The sequence below is a fragment of the Artemia sp. Qi Xiang Cuo genome, chromosome 19, assembly GCF_049724085.1.
Source record: "Artemia sp. Qi Xiang Cuo chromosome 19, ASM4972408v1, whole genome shotgun sequence".
Taxonomy (NCBI): Eukaryota; Metazoa; Arthropoda; class Branchiopoda; order Anostraca; family Artemiidae; genus Artemia; species Artemia sp. Qi Xiang Cuo.
In genome coordinates this window covers 56,601,571-56,619,177 of record NC_142812.1, presented here as the reverse complement: position 1 = coordinate 56,619,177, position 17,607 = coordinate 56,601,571, and the positions used below count along the sequence as shown (strand labels likewise).

At 38.2% G+C, this 17,607-nt stretch overlaps 1 protein-coding gene across 1 annotated transcript in view; it reads right to left on the bottom strand.

Moving 5' to 3' along the window:
* The window catches only part of LOC148941036 (C2 domain-containing protein 5), a 290,635-nt gene that overhangs the window by 208,936 nt on the left and 64,092 nt on the right, over positions 1-17,607 (bottom strand). Inside the window, exons 8-9 of the mRNA XM_089105147.1 lie at positions 15,877-16,054; positions 7,067-7,191 (exon numbers count right to left, since the gene is read on the bottom strand). Coding sequence (XP_088961273.1) covers positions 7,067-7,191; positions 15,877-16,054 — 303 coding nt within the window. The remainder of the gene's footprint in view (positions 1-7,066; positions 7,192-15,876; positions 16,055-17,607) is intronic.

Genomic DNA, 17,607 nt, shown 5'->3' with positions numbered 1-17,607 from the left:
AGATGGGTTGGCTTCCCCTGCTCAGCCGCTAATGAGCCGTCAGCTTCGATCAGTTCTGCCTTGCACTTACCAACATCTGAAAAAAAAATGTTCCCCAAAAGGTATTCACAGAAAACCGAATAAACCACCAGGTGCGACAAAAGTCCTATCATGACAAGAGAACGAAAGAACTGCCAAAACTCTTCACAGGGGATAAGGTTTTTATACAAGAAAAGGAAAGTCAGGAATTGACCAAAGTAGAAGTTGTGTAGCGAAAATCCAAGGTCATACCTCGTAAGAACAGAGACTGGGTCCTTGCTAAGAAGAAACCAGATTAATATATCCCGGCCCTATCCCTCAATACTTGAAGTGATATCAGCAGCTTAGTGCCAAAGGAGTAGTAATCCAGGTTCCAGTGAATCATTGGAAAAAGGGACTGTAGAAAAGGAGGTAAAAATTGCCCAGGATAGGGTCACCTCTGCCTCCAAACCAAGTGCTTTGTCTCCTTCCATAATCCCAACACGTCACTCTTCCCACCCATCTGAACCATACACTCCAAAAAAACATCCCCATGTTATAATACAGTGACAAACCTGATTCCCCAAACCAGCACTCTCCAGCTTAGCCCCAAACACCGGTCTGAAACTCCTACCGCGAGAGCTCATCAAACGCGCTACGGCAGAACAGTGAAACCCGTCAGAAAGATGAATTTATGAGTGATTTAGACCAGACTTCGCCCCCCCCCTTTAGACAGCTTAATCAAGAAGAAGGGAGATGTATTAATACCCGCCTAGCCCGCATGTGGTTTCCCCCTTGCAAGTGTTAATGCTACCCCACGTGCTTTCCTTTGCTTTGCTTGCTCATCTAGCTCTATATTTTATATTATATGTTTTATATTATATGTTTTATATTTATATTGTATGTTTTATATTATAGTGCTTGGGTCATAATAAAAGATCGAAATAAACTTCTACACAAAATACTCCTTAAATTTATGACAGATATTATTTTGCTCCTCCTGATTTTTTTTTCAGGGGAATTTTGGAAGTAATTCTGGCGACGACAATGAATCAGCAGCAGCTCCTGTGGTATTACCAAGTCTCGCCCTATTTCTCTATTTGAAATCCTGGGACCACTGTTGGCGAAGACGGTAATTTCGTCCTATTACCATACATGCAGTCAATAATAATGGCAGTAACCTATTTAGAAGCTTAATTTCAAACTTCATTTACAGCTTTTATATTAGTAAGTGCGTATTACCTAATAGGTTGCAGCCTAAGGGCCCCATGCCTTGAGGTAATAATTTCGTAACTTTAACAAAAACTTTTAAAAACATTTGAATGTTCAAAAGCTTGGAGTAGGCATTACCCTAGCATAAAACAAAACTCGCACTTTAAGTACAGATGCCCAGAAATGGAAAATTCCTACAGAAACAAAGGCCCAGTTCCGCCCCTTATTTGAGGCTGTTTACAGAGTCCCGTGTTCATGTAGGAAGCTTTACGTTGACAGGACCAGTCAAAATCTGGGGAAATGGCTGCATGAACAAAAGGTTTCAATAGATAAATCCCTTGAGATCTGAAAATAAAATAAAAATGACAATTTGGATTATGCTTTGGCCCTCCCCATTTTTGAAAATCCAAATCATTTAGTACTTTTTGAGGAGGCAACTTTAATATCTACCGTAAAGGGCTTACCTGTCTTTTAGAAAGGCAATTGAGATTTAAAAATATGTAAATAGAGACCTTGCTATAAATAAAGATACTGGAGATATTTCCATAGGCCCAATTTACAATACCTTAATATTAAAAGATTCAAATAACATTCCACTTTAGTTTAGAGTATAACCACCTATCCGCATTTTTAATGAAAATTAAGTCTATAGACAAGCTAAATTTATTGCTAAGCAAAGAATTTTTGCACAACCCAATTGATGAATGGTCTTTTATTTTACCCTGTTTAATTTATTGTGAATTTGAAGTAAACCTCTTGCGAGATTTACTTTAAAAGATTAGATTTTTTTTTTCTAAGCACTGAAGACGACTTGGCGGAGGTCCTTGTCAAAATATAGGCTTATTTTTGTTTCATATTTTTCCACTGGCTGACACTACCCTCGTTTTTCTCGCCTATTGGACTAATAGTAAAACTATTAATTATGGAAATAGAGATGACTAATAAAATTGTAATTCAATCGGTTGAATGACTTTCGAGTTTCAGCCTATATAATTAGAAAAATATGTACAACACTATTCCAAAACGTACATCTGTATATAACGCAATGAGCGAAACAACGTTGGAACACAACGTTTATGTAGTCCCCTTCAGATTCGGGTAATTGCAGTCAATTGAATATGGTTACATCCTTGTGCACTATAATAGCATGAGTTTCAGTCTCAATAATACGTGTTATTTAATATGTGAGTTTTGTTTCCTATTTATTTATATTTTTTTTTTTGATGTAAGTTAAGGTTTTTAGAACATTTTTTTTTCGTTGAGAAAGGCTCTCGGACGTGGGGTCGAAATATTCGGAGCATTTTTTTTTAATTAAGTGTTTATTTTATTGATTGTATTCACTGCTTTATAAAAATTAAAACCCGTTTTTCTTGCTTAATTTTTCATAATTGCAAAACAATGCTATAATAGATTTAAGTGTCCTTCGTTTAGTAAAACTATTTGAAAATAGGGATGATTAACAAAATTGTCAATTGATCGGTTAAATGACAATAAATTTCGGCCAATATTTTAAGAAAATAAAAACAACCCCACTATTCCAAATATACATTTGTATATAACGCAATGCGTGGAATAACGTTAGAACACAACGTTTATGTAGTCCCCTTCAGATTCAAGTCATTAAATTCGACGGCATGTGACTAAATTCACGTACGCGATAATATAGACGAGCGTCTTCCGTCTAGACGTTATGACCATTAGGACAGGGGGAAGAAGGAACATATTAATCATTCAAATAGGGAGGACTTACAAAATTGCCATTTCGTCACTTGAATGACAATGAATAGCGAAACAAAATTTGAAAGATTAAGGTGGGGGACAGTATATCAATTAATCAAGTAGATAAATTAACTATATTAAACAAAGTGGGGGATAGTTTGTGTCTTAATTGAGAAAACATGATAGTCTAAAACTCGTAAATCCATAAAGACAAACTGCCCTGTAGTGATTAATTACTTAATATTAATGGATAGAATTTCAACCATGCTGTGTCTTCTTTTTTAATTTTGATAATTGTACAATAAAAACTAAACTTAATTAAATGCAAATTTTTACTTCGCAAAATATCCCTTTCTAAACCAGCTTTAAATTTCTAATTTTAGAAGCCTCATAAAGGACAATTTTTAGAAAATATTGTCAGATGACCTTGTAACAAAACATATGACCATGTAAGGTTGAATATGTTCCAAAATCATTTTAATCAAGATTGTTTTCCTAATTACACTTTTTTAGAGTTCATGACTAACTCTTCTCTGACATATTTCATTCTATAGTCAAAATACTAAACTTCAGAGACAGCAGTTCGAGTTTAATAGCGAAATGTAATATTTAGGTTACACCAAGTATACAAATATTTACACAAATATTTAGTTAGGTTACACAAATAACTAGGTTACACAAACTCTTTAAATAAACTGTAAGGCCTTTTCACCTAACCATTTCTCTAAATCAACATATGATAATAAGTCCTTAGTTAGGCCGACTCATTGGCACCCATAAGCTGAATCTTATGGAGGGGGAGCTTAGCTGGTCTAATCGGAACTTCCAATACTGTATAATAGAAATCTAAAAAAAATATTAAATATAAGGCAGCATCACTCCGCCCGGGGGGGGACTGAAGCCCCCCTCTGCCCCCCCCCCCCATATGGGCACCCAAGGACCGACTTAACGATCTTCAAATCGAAATGATTCTTAATTGGAAATGCTTGAACTATTGAAGTCCTTAATATAAAAAAAAATAATTTTTTTCCTGAGACAATAAGTAATATATTATTTTAACAGAGCAATTCTTACCGTATATTTAATAAATTTTTCTTTGCTTTGAGCCATGGGTCGGCAACCCGCAGCCAGCAGGTCGCATGCAGCCCGCGATGTGTATTGGTGCGGCCCGCAAGACCCTCGCCGCAACGCACCTGACGGACCATATTATTCACCATGTACACAACGAAGTGAAAGGGGGTGCCATCTAGCTTTCTGCCATATAGCATTCTCGAAAAAATCCTTGAGCCTCATCTAGCACAGTTAGTTTGATTTTCAACTATCCAGTCCAGACCAATTGTTTTGGTATGTTACAATTTTTGTTTTAGAGCAAATCTTTTTCAAAGTTTGGAAAATACACCCCAAAAAATACTTTGTCTCTGGATTTTCTATGTTTATTCTTTTCAAGTACAGTAAAATTTAGCGCTTGGGGTACTAAATGGAAGCCAAATTAACTGGTCATGTTAGGTGGTAATCTTGTGGCGAACCATTCAGAAGAAAAAACAACCCTTGATTTTGCAGATGGCTGTCATTGGATATATAGTGGGATGGGAGAATATGGTAAACACTGGGACATTTCCCAGCATGTACCAGATGAAACCCATCTATAAAATCGAGTTTTTTTTCGAAAGGGTTAAGTAAATCCAGGTTGTCAAAGTAGCATAAATACGATATCTCAGGAACATAATTGGTATTAAGTTTCGACTTTCAGGGAGACTAGAGGGGGAGTAAAATTAAATCAAAAGATACAATACATATCAAGATTATCAAAAGGGTGTATGTGCAATATCCCAAGAAAAAAGAGGGGTATGTTGGAACTTTCAGAGCACATTATTGGGGATGTTGAACTAAATCAAAAGCCTCTATGTCCGTCCAAGTTTGTCATAAGGGCATATTACGGCATCTTGGGAACGGATAAAGGTATTAAGTTGAAACTTAGGGACCCCTTGAGGGGGATTTATAACTAAATATGGATGTTGAAATGGTCTATCTGCAATATATATGGGATGGCTAAGGACATTAAGGCGAAACTATCAAGAGATATTGCCAAGTATATTGAACAAAATCAATATGTACTCTATGCATGCAGGTTGCCAAAAGGGCATATGAACAATATCTGAAAAACAGCCGAAAGTAATAAATTGAACCTTTGACGTCTGCTACAACTACTACTTATACAATTAGTACTAATGCTATTGTGACTTTTTCAAACTGTGACTGCTTTTAACTGTTTGCATTTGTGACTACTTGCAACTGCAAATACTTGTGAATGTGACTGCGACCCCAACTAATTGTAACTACAATTGCCAGTGCATATGACTTTGACCACATCAACTACTGTGTTATAGCAAACAACAAGACAATCTCTCAAAACTGGAGCAATGCCGAAAAGACAGGGTTTCGACTGGTAGGTAGACTGGTAGGTTTTCGAGCTTCAAATCTACAACTGTTACTACGCAAGCCTGAACCCACAAGCTTAGGTCATGCAACGAGCTTTAACAGAGTCAACATTGAACAGTTCTTCTCAAACCCGAAGTCAGTTCTAGAGAAGCTTCCTTGTAATGCAAGTAACATATACAACTGTGACGAAAATTCTGTCACCTTAGTTTATGTTCCTCCTAAAGTGTTTAGGGAGAGCGGTCAGATAATATTGTGCAAGGCAACATCATCAAAGAGAGCTGTCCTTGTGGCCATGGTTGGGGCTGTTTCTGCAAGCAGTCAATATTTACCACCTTAGTTTATATTTCCAAGGAAAAATTTTCCGCCTCACATGCTAACTGGTGCTACAGCAAACTCAGCAGGTGGAGTCTCACCATCGGGATGGATCAATCAAGATCAATTCTTGAACTATGTTCATCACTTGAAGGATATGTTCACATCGATCATGTTCCAAATTGCAAGAAAGCAGTAGAAGAAGTAGAAGAAGTTGGTACCTTTTTTTTGGCAAAATACTAAAATGAAAAGTGCATTAATGCAACTCCAAACTGAGTTTGAAAATTGGGTTCCTGATTTCACAAAGATCTCACGGAAGATGCATATTTTCGAAACCCCCTTCGCAGTGGATACCAGTAATGTTCCTACTGATTTGCAAATCAAGGTGATAGATTTGCAATGTGATACCACACTTAAAATATCTTTTAAGGAAAAAACCAACTTGGTGGATTCCTATGGATGTTTGCCTTCTGAAAACTACAAGGAATTAAAGAGGTTTGCTGAGCAATTAATCACTATGTTTGGTAGGATATCACTTGGAATCACTTTATAATTGTGAGCAAACTTTTTCAATTCTAAATTATCGAAAAAACAAAGTGTTCTCGGTTATCGGACATACATTTAGACGCAATATTTCACGTCTCTACTACAAAAATACAAGCTAAAGTAAAAAAAAAACTTGCAATTCAATTGCAATAGCAAAAATTTCATCTATTGTATTAACAAGAAAAAATGTCGTAAAAATATACACTAAGCGGTTTATTTTTAAACCTCAAGCATTTGTGTATCCATATTGTAGATATACTCTGATCATTACGATATACCTACAATACTAGACTACAGCGCAATGACATGTGACCTAAGTGCGGCCCGCGTAATATCCCTACGTAAAATTTTGGCCTTTTTACAACAAATGGTTGCCGACCCATGATTTAAGCAATTCAGCTCTTGAACCAATATAGGAATTATAATTTGACCTTAAAAAAAAATCAGTTCTAAGGATTGTGTAAAAAGGGTCTTATGCACACAGATTTCTTTTTAATTCAGTGAGGTAAATAAGTTAGCCAATGTCTATTTATGATTTAAGTGCTTGACATGATTTTTTTGTGATTTTTAGTTGTTTCTTATGAACCAACTTCAATAACCTTGAACCTTCAGCCAATTAAATAAGAAAAAATAACTTCAATAATAAACAAATGAAGCAATGACCCTTTTGGTTACTTATTAGATTCATGGTCGATCAGAAAATGCTAATAAATAACAACAAGAATGAAACAGAAACATCAAATTCAGTTTTCAGTGGTGAGTGGATTTTCAACATAAAATTTTACAAATTTGGGATAAACTGGAGAATTTGGAAGTAAAATGACAGCTCAGTTCAATTTACCTGCATAAGTTACATCTTGCCAATTTTACCGGGCACGGGATAGTTGTCCTGGCATAAGGGACGTGACATGGAGAACATGGTAGATACTCTTGTGCTTCTGTTAGAGTTGAGGAGTCTTTTACTCTCTAAAAATAGGAAAAGCCAGATATTAAGACCTTCCAAATTTACATTGTTGCACCAAGGAAAAAAAACAATTCATTATATTAATAACTTTTATCTTGAACTATTTTAACTTTTGATTTAGTTTTCGCATATCCCAAGAATTAATAAGACGATTTTTTTTCTCTTTTTCTTTCCTTTACCTATTGGAATTATCCTTACCCCTTGGAATTATCCTTACCCCTTAAACATTGTAATTATTGTTAATGTTAGTGTTTCCAGGCTATCGTACATTACACACTGTAACAGTTATTGGTACTCTGAAGAGAAAAATAGAAAAAAATAATAATAATAATAATGCTAAGACTGGAAATCTCCGACTTCCAAATCACTTCCGAAAACTTTTGAGTCATTCTATATCCCTAAATCTGGGGTAACCTTTTCCGTTTTTCAGATACAAGAAACGCATTAAGCTGTTTTTATATTTGCAATCGTTATATGATGCATTTTATTGAGTTATTCTTATAGGCTTGTTCTGGGTTTTTTCTTCCGTAAACTGTTCTTAGGTTTTTTTGAAATGTTTTTTAACATTTATTTACGTATCATTTATATTCAACGACTAAGAGGGGAAATAAATGTATATGGGAAATAAATATATAAAAAAAGATTTATTTTTTAATTAAGATTTTTTTTTTAGCGCAGTGCTACGTCTATCTCATTAGTTGAACTGTAAAAATACACAAGCGAAATAGTTCAATTTGCCAGAACTATTCATCCGCAAAAATTCAAAGAGTCTACTGATTCCCAAAGACAACCAAACCTTGAAAAGGTAGCAAACATCTTCTTAAATCGTTTATTGCCATATGTCTTAACTTCATTTTTGGCGAAATTTCACTCACTTTTCTTCTTTTTTTAACTTGGCGCCAGGTACTAATGACAACTGTATAAATGCACATGGAGATGTAATTTATTGGAAATGGAGCTCCCATTTTTTTCCTGAATTTTAAGGATATATATAATTATACAACTTTCTGTTTAACTAACCCAAGCAATAATATTTCATTTTCCCTGTATTAAAAGTTTTAAAAGTATGAAAAACTTAAAAAAGTCGTCTAGAATTTTGAGGCGCAACATGGAACATCTATACAATAGAAGCAAGGACGTTTCCAGGATTTTTGTTGGGGGACGGAGGGGGGACAAAAAAAGTTTAAGAAACACATCAAGAATTTGTTTATAAGCATTTTTGTTAGGTTTTACCCCCCCCCCCTCCGCTGCATGTAGCCTTGAGTGGAAGCAATTCCTATCCATTACAGCGACCATTGTTACTCTGAATGATAACATCAAAAGAAAAAAAAGAACACTCATGTCACGACAGGAAACTTGAACCAATTCGAATCCGGAAAATTAACAGCGCCAAATCGTTCTATTATAAATCTTGTGTCTTAATCATAGCCATTCACGGTAAAAATGGTAACTACAAAAATCAACAATGATTGGTCAAATAACAAATAAGGTAAAGAAAATAAGAAACAAAAAATAAAAGTATCTTATATACAATAAGAGATTAACAACATGTCACAGTTAAATGACAAGAGTAGTCACGTGATGATATGCGTGCAAATTTGTTTTTTTTTCGGTTTGTCGGTTATTCAGTTATCTATGAGAAGAGATTAATAGCATGTCACAGTTGGATGAAAAAAGTAGTCACGTGATCATATGCTTATGTGGGTTTGTTTTTTTTATTGTTTTTTTTTTTTGGGGGGGGGAGGGGGGGGGTTGTCGGTTATTCAGTTATCTATGAGAAGAAGTTAATAGCATGTCACAGTTAGATGATAAAAGTAGTCATGGGATCATATGCCAATGTGGTTGCCTCTGAGTAACTACTGAGTTACTTCTCAGTAGGGACCTCCCCCAGCCCACTCAGCGCGATCCCAGGTGGAGGATAGGGGAACGCCCTGCAGATATGCAGGGTACCTCCTGTGGAGTGAGAGGCGAACCGAGGGGAGACCCAGTCTCTGGGGGTCCTAAAACATAGCAGAGGCACCCTCGTCTGAGGGTACAAATTCAGACGGAGGAAGAGGAGGGCTCCTCTAATGTGCACTGGACAGGGCCCATCGGTGTATGGATACGTCCCGTCAGTCACAAACCTTCCCCCAGCAATGGATTAGATTTCTGGTGTTGCAGGACGCCAAAAGGGTGCACTATCGGTAGTAGATACAGTCGGCCCCTTCTAGGGACAGAGAGGAGTGGCTTACCGCTGTCCCAAAGCCAGCTAAGAAACCCCTTCTTTACTTTTATTGATAAATATGAACAAGAGATCAAATATGAGAGCCAGTGCTACCACGTCCGTGGTAACCGACGGCCGTGCATTAAGAACTACCGCGTCCGAGGCCGCGAACGACTCGATGACCATAAATCGTGCGAATACGTGACAACTCCAAACCTGGAGGCCATTGTTTCTCCAAAAATAAATATGTCAATGGGTACCCTCAACACTAGAACCCTCACCAAACAAGAAAAAATTGACCTACTCCTAAAAGAGATAAAACGGTACAGCTGGGATGTTATTGGTATGGCCGAAACCCATCTTCCAGTCACTGGTGACGAGAAACACAGAGATGTCACCCTTCTACTATCGGGACACAATGATGGCAAACATGGACAAGGTGTAGGTTTCCTATTGTCTAATAAGGCCAGAAAACCCTTAATCGCTGTAACCCCCTTCTGGGAAAGGCTCATCATGATCCACCAGAAAGGTTCACGACGAAGAGTCTGAAAACTTTTATCTTCAGCTCCAAACCCTAGTTTATTCTGTCCCTAAAAAAACATAATCATTGTCATTGGTGACTTCAACGCCATCGCTGGAAACAACTACACAGGACACGAAGATGTAATGGACAAATTTGACCATGGACAAATGAACAGACGAAGAGAACTCATTATCTAATCCTGCAGAGACAGCAATTTAGTCATTACAAACACACTGTTCAAGCACAGGCCACGTCGTAAGATATCCTGGACCTCACCGGATGGAAAAACTAAAAAATTAGTAGACTACATCCTCGTGTATAGGCGATGGAAAACGTCCGTCCTAGACACAGCTACGCTAGCTGGTGGCGACATTGACAGCGGCCACTCGCTCGTCATGTCTAAGTTAATAAGGAGACTTAAAACAGCATCAAAGTTGTCTTAGAAAACCCCCATATTCCGAGTAGATCTCCTAAAAGATGAGAACAAATGTATGACATACATCACCACCCTATCTGAAAAGATCTCGGAACTCACGTCGAACTCTATACCTATCTTCCTATTCCTATCGACAACCTGGTGACTAGCAGCACAAATATCATATGTGATGTTACTCATTCTACACTGGGTACCCAAAAAAACAACCGGAAACCTTGGATAACAGACGAAATCATCTCTCTCAGTGACGAAAAGTGCCAACTCACAAACAAGTAAGATAGTGAAACCAGGGACCAATACAAGCATCTCAAACGGGTTGTAAAGAAAACCATCGGACGCGCTTATCGCACTTTTATCATAGGCAGCGCAATTGCACTAACACAATCGCGCTGCCTACGTAAAGAACTATGTTGGCACAATGTATGATTTTTTTTTCTTTAGACCACGGCACTTCGTATCGAAGGAGTTGTCGTAGAAACATCGAAAAGGGCTCATTCGATTGGAAATTGGAATAACTAGTGCCCAATTCAATAGTCGAAAGTGATTGGAGGGCTATTAAAACCCCTTCCACGCCCCCCCCCCATTTCCCGAAACATCCAATAACAAATTTGAGATAGCCATTTTGTTAAGCGTAGTTGGTTTCCAGATAGATATTATGTTTTTGAGGAGGACACTCACCCACAGCCCTAAGGGCAAGGGTTGTACGTTATGCCCTGGGGGCATATAAGATTTTTAATAGAAGGCGTTGTCGTAGAAATTTCAAAAAAGGCTTATGCGATTAGAAATTCAAAGGGCTAGTGCCCATTTTTAATAGTCGAAAGTGAATGGAGGGCAAATAGCCCCCCTCTTACGCCCACTTTTTCGCCAAACACATCCAATCAAAATTTTGAGATAGCCATTTTGTTCACGTAGTTGAAAGTTCTGGAAAATAGGTCTTTGAGGATGACAACCACCTCCACAGCTCTCAGGACAAGGGTTGTAAGTTATGCCCTGGGGGCATAGAAGGTTTTTATAGAAAGCGTTGTCGTAGAAACTTCAAAAAGGGCTCATGCGATTGGAAATTCAAAGGTCTAGTGCCCTTTTTAATGGTCGAAAGTGATTGGAGGGCAACTAGCCCCCCCTCTTACGCCCACTTTTTCCCCAAACACATCCAATCAAAATTTTGAGAAGCCATTTTGTTCACGTAGTTGAAAGTTCTGGAAAATAGGTCTTTGAGGATGACAACCACCTCCACAGCTCTCAGGGCAAGGGTTGTAAGTTATGCCCTGGGGGCATAGAATGTTTTTATAGAAAGCGTTGTCGTAGAAACTTCAAAAAGGACCCATTCAATTGGAAATTTAAATTGCCCTTTTTAATAGTCGAAAGTGATTGGAGGGCAACTAACACCCCTTTCATGCCCACCATTTCCCCAAAAATATCCAGTCAAAATTTTTGAGATAGCCATTTTGTTCAACGCAGTTGAAATTCCCGGAAATTATATCTTTGAGCTGGAAGACTCCTGAAGACTCCCTCCGGAGTCTTTGAAAGTAATTGGAAACATTTGAAAGTAATTGGAGGGCAACTAACCCCCCTCTCACGTCCACCGCTCCCCCAAACATTTTTGGGGGACTTCGTATCGATATTTTTTCACATCAGGGCACTTTGTATCGAAGGAGCTGTCGTAGGAACTTCGAAAGGGCTCATTCGATTGGAAATTCGAATGGCCAGTGCCCTTTTTAGTAGTCGAAAGTGATTGGAAGGCAACTAACACCCCTTCCACGCCCACCATTTCCCCAAATACATCCAATCAAAATTTTGAAATAGCTATTTTGTCCAGCGTAGTTGATTTCCAGATAGAAATTATGTTTTTGAGGAGGACATTCCTGTCACAGCCCTCAGGCCAAGGGTTGTAAGTTATGCCCTGGGGGCATATAAGGTTTTTATAGAAATGTTTGTCGTAAAAACTTCAAAAAGGGCTCGTTCGATTTGAAATTCAAAGGGCTAGTGCCCCTTTTAATAGTCGAAAGTGATTGGAGGGCAACTATACCCCCTCTCACGCCCACCTTTTCCCCAAACACATCCAATCAATATTTTTAGATATCCACTTTGTTCAATGCAGTTGAAAGTTCTGGAAATTAGGTCTTTGAGGATGACAACCCTTCACAGCGCTCAGGGCAATGGTTGTAAGTTATGCCCTGGGGGCATATAAGGTTTTTATAGAAAGCGTTGTCGTAGAAACTTCAAAAAGGGCTCATTTGATTGGAAATTCTAATAGTTGAAAGTAATCGGAGGGTAACTCATCCTCCTCTCATACCCACCGTTCCAACAAAAAATTTTGGGGGACTTCGAATCGAAAGGGTTGTAGGTATTGCTCTAGGGGTATGTAGAGTTTTTATAGATAGTATTGTCGTAGAAACTTCAAAAAAGGCTCATTCGATTGGAAATTGAAAGGGTTTGGATCCTTTGAAATAGCTGATAGTTGTTGGAGGGCTACTAAACCCCCTCTCACGCCCACCATTTCCTCAAACACATCCAATCAAAATTTCGAGATAGTCAGTTTGTTCAACGTAGTTGAAAGATCTGGAAATTATGTCTTTGATGATGTCCCCCCCCCCCCGAGCTCTCAGGCCAAGGGTAGTAAATTATGCCTTAGGAGCATATAAAGTTTTTATAGAAAGCGTTGTCGTAGAAACTTCAAAAGGGCTCATTCGATTGGAAATTGAAAGGTCTAGTCCCTTTTTAATAGTTGAAAGTCATTGGAGCGCAGCTAACCCCCCTCTAATGCCCACCATTTCCCCAAACACATCCAATCAAAATTTTGAGATAGCCATTTTGTTCAACGTAGTTGAAAGTTCAGGAAATTAGGTCTTTCAGGATGACAACCCCCTCACAGCCCTCAGGACAAGGGTTGTAATTTATGCCCTTGGGACATATAAGGTGTTTATAGAAAGCGTTGTCGTAGAAACTTCAAAAGGGCTCATTCGATTGGGAATTGAAAGGGTTAGTGCCCTTTTTAATAGTCGAAAATGATTGGAAGGCTTAACATTTTTGTAGTAAAGAGCGATGTGGGTACAATATATTCTTTTTTTTTTTTTTTAGACCAGAGCACATCGTATCGAAGGAGTTGTCGTAGAAACTTCGAAAATGGCTCATTCGATTGAAAATAGAAAAGGCTAGTGCCCTTTTAAGTAGTTGAAAGTGATAGGGAGGGCAACTAATCCCCCTCCAACGCACACCCTCCCATTTTTCCATTATGTTTAAAAACTAAATGTTGTCTTAAGATTAAATCAAAAGGGTACTGTATTAATGTTATTTCCCAATAAGGCATCTCAGCAGTATCCCAAGAACGATTGAGGGTATTATGTTCAAACTTTCCGGGCTACTTCTGCTCTTAAAATTTAACCAACTCAAAATAGCGTAAGTGTATCCAACCTATCAAAGAAAGTAAACAGATTTTTTTGCGAATGGTATCAAGTTTTCTATTTCAGGTCAACTAGAGGAGGTATGAAACTAAATTAAACACTACTATTTGTATCCAGGTTTTTAAAAGGGTATATGTTGTTAAAAATTGCTGAAAAATTTTCTCCAGCATATAAATAGCAGGCCAAACTATAAAGTCTTAAAAAAACGAAAAGATTTAAACTAGTATTTTCTTTTTCCCTGAAAAGAATATGTCGATATAAAACGAACAGAAATTACACTAAATAACCCCTACGCCAAAACCCCTACGCCTTCCCAAGGTCAGAACATAATTTGCAATTTATTGAAAAAAATACAAATGAATTTGCATTGTTAGTTTAATATACTTGTACTGATATTTATTAATCAAAATTTTGTTATTATTTGATTTATTAAAGTTATAAAAGTAAAAACATTTATATTTTTTTTAGCACTGTGCAAATTATGTTCTGTTCTTGGGAAAGCACAGGGGTTTCGAGCCCTACCCGTGTTAATTTCGGATCGTGTTGAGTTTGACTCGGTTATTTATTGTAATTTGTATTCGTTTTGGTTTTCATTTATTTATTGATGTTGATTTGTGGTAGTATCACGCTTGGTAGATTATTTTATTTTGTTTTTGCTCATTTTTGGTTTAATGGAGTTTTTTACTTTTCTTTGAAACACTTATTTTGTGGAAAAAGTGTTTTTTAATTAATTAAAGAAAAATGCAATCAATGTAAATCGGCCCTCAAGAAAGAAGACTCCCACTGCATGTATATAAGAGTGCGGCAATTGGCTAATAAGAAAGACATCAAAGCGTGTTCCCTTCTCGCTGAACATGGAAATGAAATACGATCCACAGACAGAATCCGCTGTCGATGGAAAAACTACTTTAAAATTAACTGAATTCGATCATCCACCCAGAACCAACAATTCTCGACAGCTTCCCCGTAACCTCTACAGACCCAAGTCCTCCCCCTCTTCGCTCTGAAATAGAAGCAGCTATTAGAGATTTGAAAACAAACAAAGCTGCCGGTCTTATGGAATCTAGCCTGAATTCCTGAAATTATACTGTGAAACACTCCTTGACCTTTACCACAAAATTGCCACAGCTGCTCGGGAAAAAGGTCACTTCCTCTCACCCTGGTGAGAAGCGACAATAGTCCTCCTACATAAGAAAGGCTCTAAAGCTGTCTGCGACAACTACCGCCTAATAAGTATTACCAGCAGCGTCGCAAAAATCCCACCAAGAGTCATTCTCGGGCGTATACGAGCCATTTCCTCAATGGTTATTCCAGAATACCAAACCGGCGTCCCACCTAATATATCAACAACTGATGAAATATTCACTGCCCGACAGATCATGGAAAAGTAAAGCGAACTTGGCCGCAGCATCTACCACCTTTTCATAGACTTTAAACAACTTTTCAATCTCATATGGAGAGAAGGTCTATGGCACATCCTTCTTCAATTTGGCATCCCATCCAACCTGATCTCTTTGATCAAAGACATGTATAAGAGGTTCAGAAGCCGTGACATTACTGGAGAAGGAATTACCGAAAGCTTCGAAACCTCTACAGGAGTGCTAAAAGGTTGCCTACTATCATTGGAGCTGTTCAATCTCTTCCTACATGCAGCCCTTTCACTCACAGGCAACCTGTCTGGCACCCTTATTGGATGAATAATGATAGATAAACTAGCAGATTCCGATGACATAGACTTAATAACCGAGTCCCTTCAAGACCTCCAATCCCAGGCTAACAGCGTTCACTCATTGACCAACCTCTTTGGGATGGCCATCAACACCTTAAAAACGAAAGCCATGTGCTACTCACGTAAGCCCGATTCACAGGTAAATCTCAGCCTTCAGCTTGGTGGAGATATCATTGAGCGGGTGGAAGACTTCAACATATCATGGAAAAGTAAAGCGAACATGGCCGCAGCATCTACCACCTTTTCATAGACTTTAAACAAGCTTTCGATCTCATATGGAGAGAAGGTCTATGGCACATCCTCCTTCACTTTGGCATCCCATCTAACCTGATCTTTCTTATCAAAGACATGTATAAGAAGTTAAGAGGCTGCTACATGACTGGAGAAGGACTTACCGAAAGCTTCGAATCCTCTACTGGAGTGCTAAAAGGTTGCCTACTATAATCGGAGCTGTTCAATCTCTTCCTACAAGCAGCCCTTTCACTCACAGACAACTCGTTCGGCACCCTTATCGGAGCAATAATGATAGATAAACTAGCATATTCCGATGACATAGACTTAATAACCGAGTCCCTTCAAGACCTCCAATCCCAGGCTAACAGCGTTCACTCGTCTATCAACCTCTTCGGGATGGCCATCAACACCTTAAAAACGAAAGCCATGCTCTGCTCACGTAATCCCGATTCACAGGTAAATCTCAGCCTTCATCTTGGTGGAGATATTGAGTGGGTGGAAGACTTCACCTACCTAGGAAGCCTACTTACTTCTGACAACAACCAATTCAAAGACATCAAGAGACGCGTGACACTTGCAAACTCCAGTTTTAAAGCCCTAATGCCCATCTGGAGGAATAAGAATTTATCAGAAATTCTCAAAACGAGACTTTTCTACTCCCTCATTATCCCGATTGCCATCTATGCCTGTGAATCCTGAACGCTTAAAACTGACGATCAGTGTCGCCAAGCTGCCTTTGCAACCAAATCCCATGACAGAGCCTCCAACTCCAAATTTCCTCCATAATTTGAAAGTCAAACTCACAATACTGGATAAAATAAAACTACAACAACTCAAATGATAAGGACATGCTCAAAGCATGGCTAGCAATTGTCTTCCAAAGATAGCCTTCGATGAAAGAGTACACGGTTCTTGCCCCATAGGTCGCCCCCCAAAGAGATGGAAAGAAAAAGTTTCACCCTATAACCTGCCACAACTCCGCCCGGCCGACAACAGAAGCACCTACAGGAGGCATATCAATGAACTGGTTAAAGAAGAGGCCCCAAAACGACCTTCGAGGAAGGACGGGACTTAAGTCAAAGTAAGTCAAGTCAAGTCAATAAAAATAACTCTTAAGACTAGCCGAACAGCAGTTACTGTTTTTTTACTAGATTACAGCTGTTGTTGCAACGAAGAAAGTTTTTTATGCTAATAACTTGTAATGAGGAAGTTCAAAATTAATCGCATTTTGTGTTTTTGAAATCAGCATAAACAGTAGATTCTTGATGTATTAAAATTTAGTTTTTTAGAATTTAATTATAATTTTCGTTTTTTAGACTTTTTTTAGAAGTTTCTTGCTGTTATTAGAGTTTAATTTTTTAGACATTCAGTTTCTGATAACAAATGTCACCCTTTATTTATAAGTTGTTGCCAAGAACTGTTTGACCCAGGACTCCTTCAAATGTGAGGAGGGTGTCATTGCAAGAATAGAATCATCCCCGAAACGTGTACTCCTTGAACTATTTACCAGGGGGAGGGATCCGATATATCAAAAACGAGTTCCATAATTATGCACCATACCGCCATCTGGAACTGGGCGGCTTTAAAAGTAGCTTTTCAATGGTTCTAAATCGGTTGGTTATTTTTCGGCCTTTTTGGATTACATTTCGGCCTTTTTCTGGCCAGATTTGCAGTTTAGACCAAAATGGCAGAAAATTCCAATATACTGTTTCTTGTACAATCTCTTTCACAACTTAAAAAGGGCTCTATTATACGATTACAGGTTCATTACAGCCCCTCAAAGCAAAATTTAAGGAGATAAAGATACCACGAAGTCGTCCTTGGGAAAACTATGGAGTCCTCAGATAAGCTGAGCTTGATGCGATTTTTTCTTCCTCCCCCTTTGAGGGCAT